Source organism: Nerophis ophidion, linkage group LG14, assembly GCF_033978795.1.
Source record: "Nerophis ophidion isolate RoL-2023_Sa linkage group LG14, RoL_Noph_v1.0, whole genome shotgun sequence".
Lineage (NCBI taxonomy): Eukaryota > Metazoa > Chordata > Actinopteri > Syngnathiformes > Syngnathidae > Nerophis > Nerophis ophidion.
In genome coordinates, this window is record NC_084624.1 from 45,559,426 (window position 1) to 45,566,797 (window position 7,372).

The 7,372-nt window shown below is 33.0% G+C and overlaps 1 protein-coding gene across 2 annotated transcripts in view; it reads right to left on the bottom strand.

Moving 5' to 3' along the window:
- Nucleotides 1-7,101, bottom strand: part of ccl25a (chemokine (C-C motif) ligand 25a) — a 10,473-nt gene extending 3,372 nt beyond the window's left edge. For both annotated transcript variants that reach the window (XM_061920863.1, XM_061920862.1), the window contains exons 1-3: nt 7,030-7,101; nt 2,472-2,559; nt 1-95 (exon numbers count right to left, since the gene is read on the bottom strand). The exon at nt 1-95 is cut by the window's left edge and continues 23 nt beyond it. In XM_061920863.1, coding sequence (XP_061776847.1) covers nt 1-95; nt 2,472-2,535 — 159 coding nt within the window. In that variant the 5' untranslated portion in view covers nt 2,536-2,559; nt 7,030-7,101. The remainder of the gene's footprint in view (nt 96-2,471; nt 2,560-7,029) is intronic.
- Nucleotides 7,102-7,372: the final 271 nt, after the last annotated feature.

Below are 7,372 nucleotides of genomic sequence, written 5' to 3' on the forward strand. Positions count from 1 at the left end.
GCCGTCCGTCTGCTGAATTCTGTACTTGACGGCTCGGTCTTGAACCTTCTTGTCCAGCTTGTTGACGTACGACAGGCAGCAGTCGTCGTAGGACACTGAAGGACATAAAAGACACTTAATTTGGCCTCAAAATCATAGTAAACAACAACAAAACAATTCATGTCAAGATTCCTTTATCATCGTGTACATGCCACACATGTTCCTTCTTTTTATGTGATCAAAGAGAGCATAAATATTATTATTTCTCGCAACCAAATTAGTTAGTATTTAGGTAAATAGATAGATGGATAATACTTTATTGATTCCTTCAGGAGAGTTCCCTCAGGAAAATGTAATATTAAAATAATACAACTATTTAAAATAAAATTGTCAGTTAATAATAATTTATTTGATCATTATGTTGATATATTAGTTTTTCCATATCAATTATTTTGCATATTTATTTTATTTAATATATGTGTAGATCATAAAAAATTCTACATACATATCGATATCATGATACTTTTTTTGTTGTTGTCAACAATTAAATTCCTTGATCATTTTGTTGATATATTTATTTAAATTAAATAATACAATAATTAAAGCGATTTAAAATACAAATTAAATTAATATCATTATTTCCAAATCAATTACTTCGCATATTTATTTAATGTAATATATATGTAGATCATAAAAAATACTACTTACATATCAATATCATAATAGTTTTTGTTGTTTTCAGCCATTAATTTCCTTGATCATTTTGTTGATGTATTTATTTAAATGAAATACAACTTTCTAAAATAAAAATGAAATTACTATTATTTTTTCCAAATCAATTATTCTGCATATTTATTTAATTTAATATAAATGTAGATCATAAAAAAATACTACATAAATATTAATATCATAATAGTTTTTATTGTAGTCAACAATTGATTTCCTTGATCATTATATTGATATGTTTATTTAAATAAAATAATAAAATAATAAAACTATTTAAAATAAAAATGAAATTAATAGTATTTACTAATCAATTATTTTGCATATTTATCTAATCTAATATAAATGTATATCATAAAAAATACTACATAAATATCAATATCATATTAGTTTTTGTTGTTGTCAACAATTAATTTGATCATTTTGTTGATATATTTATTAAAATTAAATAATACAACTATTTAAAATAAAAATGTAATTATTATTTTTCCCAAATCAATTATTTTGCATATTTATTTAATTTAATATGAATGTAGATCATAAAAAATCTTACATAAATATCAATATCCTAATAGTTTTTTTGTTGTTGTCAGCGATTAATTTCCCTGATCATTTTGTTGATATATTTATTTAAATTAATTAATTAAATAATACAACTATTTAAAATAAACATGAAATTCATATTATTTTTTCAAAAGCAATTATTTTGCATATTTTTTCAATTTAATATAAATGTAGATCATAAAAAAATACTACATAAATATCAATATCATAATAGTTCTTGTTGTTGTCAACAATTAATTTCCTTGATCATTCTGTTGATGTATTTATTAAAATTAAATAATAAAACAATTTAGAATTAAATTAATATTATTTTTTCCAAATCAATTGATTTGCATATTTATTTCGTTTACTATAAATGTAGATCATAAAAAATACTACATAAATGATAATATCATAAGTTTTTATTGTAGTGAACAATTAATTTCCTTGATCGTTATGTTGATATATTTATTTACATTAAATAAAAACTAATTAATATTATTTTTTCCAAATCAATTATTCTGCATATTTAATCAATTTAATATAATTGCAGATCATAAAAAAATACTACATAAATATCAATATCATAATAGTTTTTGCTGTTGTCAACAATTAAATTCCTTGATCATTTTGTTGATATATTTATTTAAAATAAATAATAAAACTATTTAAAATAAAAATGCAATTATTATTTTTTCCAAATCAATTATTTGGCATGTGTATTTAATTTAATATGTATCTAGATCATAGAAAAACAATACTACATAAATATCAATATCATATTAGTTTTGGTTGTTGTCAACAATTAATTTCCAACTAAAGGAAATTTAAAAAATCATTACTATAGCTTTGTTTTTAAATAGCAAATATATATATATATTTTTTTTGTTTAGTTTTAAACCCCACAAGACACTTCATTAGGTACATGCAATGCAAAAGTTGCATCACAAATTCTAAGTCATTGTTCATGTAAAATATTGTTATTTTGAATACAGCGCATAGAAAAATGTGCTGAATAAATAATTACTATCAATAAAAATGATAGTAATAAATAGACTGGTTTAATTGTGATGAGCATTTCACTTGTTTTTTTTGCACGACTACCAGGAAGTTATAAAGTCCCCTGACCGGGGTAATAAAAAAAAAAAAAAAACACCTCGCTTGTGTTGCTCGGCCGTAATAAAAAGCAACACAACCATTTTCTTTGTCTTTTTTTTCCTCTTTACCTTGTGCCATGGCCAGGCAGAGACAAGATAATACCAGGAGGACGAGCGGCGTGTTGGGATGCATGATCAACTCTGATTGGCTGCAAATCTGCGGAGGGAAAAACAAGAAAATGAAATGATCCATTTATTATCTCACACTTTATTTGCTGACGTCGTTAGACTTTGGACCCTGATCCAGTTCTCTGAAAGTTCAACTCGGGTCAGTTTATTTGGAACGTGCACATGCGACACAATGTGAGGCATCGCGTATTTCCAGTTGTTTCGTTATAGAACGTCCGAAAAGGAGTAGGAAGAAGCCGAGCTTATTTAATATTAAATTCTACCCTTTTTTCATACCGTAGCAGTGTTATCCCGTTTCCTTGTCCTCTGTAACACAGGGGTGCCCATTACGTCGATCGCGAGCTACCAGTCGACCGCGGGGGGTGTGTCAGTGACAGAGAATAGTGACAGAGAATAGAACAATGATGGACAATTCAACCCTTAACTCAAAAATGAGTAGATGACTGTTATATGTGTGTATATGTGTAAATAAATGAACACTGAAATTCAAGTATTTATTTTATATATATATATATATACAGTATATGAAATACTTGACTTGGTGAATTGTAGCGGTAAATATACTCACCCCACCTCCCGAAATCGGAGGTCTCAAGGTTGGCAAGTATGGTGCTGTAATAATAATACGCAAATAATGTGCTGTTGTTGAGTGTCCGTATTGTCCAGAGCAGGGGTGCCCATTACGTCGATCGCGAGCTACCAGTCGACCGCGGGGGGTGTGTCAGTCGATCTCCAGCCAGGCTTTTAAAAAAATAGACCTAAAAATGAGTGATCATCAAGACGTCACTTAAATGACATTCACGGTACCGGAGGGTCTTGTGAGATGACGCTGGCTGCTGCAAGATCATTATTATGAAAATATGACCGAGAGGAAGGCGAGAAACAATTTTTATTTCAACAGACTCTCGCGCCGTACCTTCCGTCAAAACTCTAAAGGCCGACTGCACATTTCCTATCTTCACAATAAAAGCCCTGCTTCATGCTAACTGCGCTAACTAAATACAGAGTCTCGGAAAACTGGCGTGCACAAGCGATCCCTCAGAAAGCTGGCGTGCACATCACTTGTTGTTCCAAAACCTGTATGTACCATTCAGCATTAATGGTGCCTTCACAGATGTGTAAGTTACCCATGCCTTGGGCACTAATGCACCCCCATACCATCACACATGCTGGCTTTTGAACTTTGCGCCTATAACAATCAGAATGGTTATTCTCCTCTTTGTTCTGGAGGACACCACATCCTCTGTTTCCAAATATAATTTGAAATGTGGACTCGTCAAACCACGGAACACTTTTCCACTTTGCATCAGTCCATCTTAGGTGAGCTCGGGCCCAGCCAAGCCGGCGGCGTTTCAGGGTGTTGTTGATAAATGGGTTTGGCTTTGCATAGTAGAGCTTTAACTTGCACTTACAGATGTAGCGACCAACTGTAGTTACTGACAGTGGTTTTATGAAGTGTTCCTGAACCCATGTGGTGATATCCTTTACACACTGATGTCGGTTTTTGACGCAGTACCGCCTGAGGGATCAAAAGTCCGTAATATGAGGGGTTCCGTGCAGTGATTTCTCCAGATTCTCTGAACTTTTTGATGATTTTACGGACCGTAGATGGTAAAATCCCTAAATTCCTTGCAATAGCTCGTTGAGAAATGTTGTTCTAAAACTGTTCGGCAATTTGCTTACAAATTGGTGACCCTCGCTCCATCCTTGTTTGTGAATTTCATGGAAGCTGTTTTTATAGCCAATCATGGCACTCACCTGTTCCCAATTAGCCTGCACACCTGTGGGATGTTCCAAATAAGTGTTTGATGAGCATTCCTCATTTTTATCAGTATTTATTGCCACCTTTTCCAACTTCTTTGTCACGTGTTGCTGGCATCAAATTCTAAAGTTAATGATTATTTGCACCAATTTTTTTTTTTTATCAGTTTTAACATCAAATATGTTGTCTTTGCAAATCATTGTATTCCGTTTATATTTACATCAAACGCAATTTCCCAACTCATATGGAAACGGGGTTTGTATTTATATATTTGAACAAACACAACATATGTCATATACTTGCATGCAAATATCTTGGTTTTATGCTTTATCTTACTATTATTATTTTTAATGTTATAGCTCGGTAGGTAGAGTGGGCCGTGCCAGCGACTTGAGGGTTCCAGGTTCGATCCCCGCTTGCCGTTGTGTCCTTGGGCAAGACACTTTACCCACCTGCTCCCAGTGCCACACCCACACTGCTTTAAATGCAACTCAGATATTGGGTTTCACCATGTAAAAGCGCTTTGAGTCACTAGAGAAAAACGCTATGTAAATACCATTCACTTCACTACTAATGATAGGTGGTCAACCTGCGGGATGTTTGCCAAATGCAGCCCTTAAAAGCTTCTTTTTTTTTGGTCTGTTATGCGACTTTAAACACAATTAAAACCTCATTTAAACGTGGTTCATGTACATCATTAAAAAAAAAAGAAAAAAGATTGAATCATTTGCTTTTGTTTATTTCCAATTGCAAAGTCTTCTTACTAGAGAGAAGTCTTTATGATAATTTACATACCTTAACGTACTACACATATACATACTTTTAATAAACAGGAATGTCTTTACAATAAAGGTTTATTATCAGTTCATAAGTAGGCTAAATGTATTTTTGTTAAACAGCACACCTGGTGTATAGTATGCTTAATAAATAGCTTAATAAAGTGAAATAAAATGCTCAGACTACACTGCAAAAGTGAAATCTAAGTAAGGTGAAATATGTCAAATAAGGGTGATATTTACTTATTTTCTGTCTATTAAGATCATTCTTCTCACTGAGCAGATTTTATGTTCGAGTCTTTTACTTGTTTTAAGTGTTTTGGTCCTAAATTATTTACAGTAAGATATTACTATTATTAGATTTGATGACTTTTATTGAATAAAACATGCTTGAAACAAGAATATCAACTGATGCAAGTATAAAACTACTTTTTAAGCACGGAAAAATAAAAATAAATCATGACTTTGACACAATTGTGTCTCATAATTAAAACAGATGACAGCCAAATGGACTTTGCTGTTTTATTTTCAATGAAACAATAGACAAATAGTAGTGCACTTGTTATTAGTGAGAATATACTTATTTTAAGGTATTTTTGGCTTCATTGAGGTTAGTTAATTTTACTTGTTTTTGGAAAGTCTTGACAAGCTGATTTTTTTTTTGTTCTATTATTTTGCTTAATTCAAATAAAGTACCCCTCGTTTTTGTATTTTTTTTTTCTTGTTTTTGACTTTTTGCAGCGTAGCTAATTGTAAAATACGACAAAAACCCTCAACTGTCCAAAAAAATATGATTGATTGGCTTTAACAGTAAAAAAAAAAAAATGTCAGCTTAGTGTAAAAATAACAGTAGTACTAAAGCAATTTTCTGTGCAAAACAGGCATTTTTTGTTTTTGTTTTTACCGTAAAATCGACATTAGTTTTATTTTACAGTGTTTATAAACCAAAAGTAATACTAATAGGTAAGTAAGTGGATAGTATCCAAGTAACACAAATCAATTAGAGATGTGGGGCGGTATAGCTCGGTTGGTAGAGCAACTTGAGGGTTGCAGGTTCGATTCCCGCTTCCGCCATCCTAGTCACTGCCGTTGTGTCCTTGGGCAAGACACTTTACCCACCTGCTCCCAGTGCCACCCACACTGCTTTAAATGTAACTTAGATATTGGGTTTCACTATGTAAAGCGCTCTGAGTCACTAGAGAAAAGCGCTATATAAATATAATTCACATCACTACATTGGAAAAAAAAGTGCTATATTTTGACTGAAGGATGGGTTCTTAGAATCTCTGTGAGGCGCTTTCAGGGTCTAGAATTGATTGATTGATTGCAACTTTTATTAGTAGATTGCATAGTACAGTACATATTCCCTACAATTGACCACTAAATGGTAACACCCCAATACGTTTTTCAACTTCTTTAAGTTGGGGGTCCACCTTAATCAATTCATGGTAAGTAAGTGAATGCAAGGCATACTTGGTCAACAGCCATACAGGTCACACTGAGGGTGGCCGTATAAACAACTTTAACACCGTTACAAATGTGTGAACCCACACCAAAACAAGAATGACAAACACATTTTGGCAGAACATCCACACCGTAACACAACATAAACACAACGGAACAAACACCCAGAACCCCTTGCAGCAGTAACTCTTCCGGGACGCTACAATATACACCCCTACCGCCCACCTCAGCCTCCTCATGCTCTCTCGGGGAGAGCATGTCCCAAATTCCAAGCTGCTGTTTTGAGGCATGTTAAGAAAAAAATAATGCACTTTGTGACTTCGATAATCATCTACGTTAATCAATTCATGGTAGAAAAAAACACTACATAAATCTAATCCATTATTCATCTAATATTATCCCAAATTTAACACAAAAATGAAACAAATATGCAGGCAAAAAATGGCTATTTGTCTTTGAAATGCTCATGGCTCAGGTAGTAATGCAAGGTGCTCACCTGTGTGGTTTGTAGGTCGTCTGGTTTGTCCTACCTGCGCAGGTGAGACATTCTTATAGAGCTCAAGAAAGAGAGAGAGAGAGAGAAAAAAAAAGAAAAAGAAAGGGGTGCGTCTTTCCAGGTATCATATTTCCATAAACTCACCTTTGCACCCCGACTCCTTTCTCTTTCCTTTTCCCGGCAGAGTTAGCTCCTCTATTTGTGTGTTGAAGTGATGTTTGTGCATATGTCGGGGGGTCTGGTTGTTTGCACGGACCCGTGAACGAGGATTACGAACATATCTTCAAACTGGAGACGTCCGATATTATCGGCCGATAAATGCTTTGAAAAATTATCGGTAATC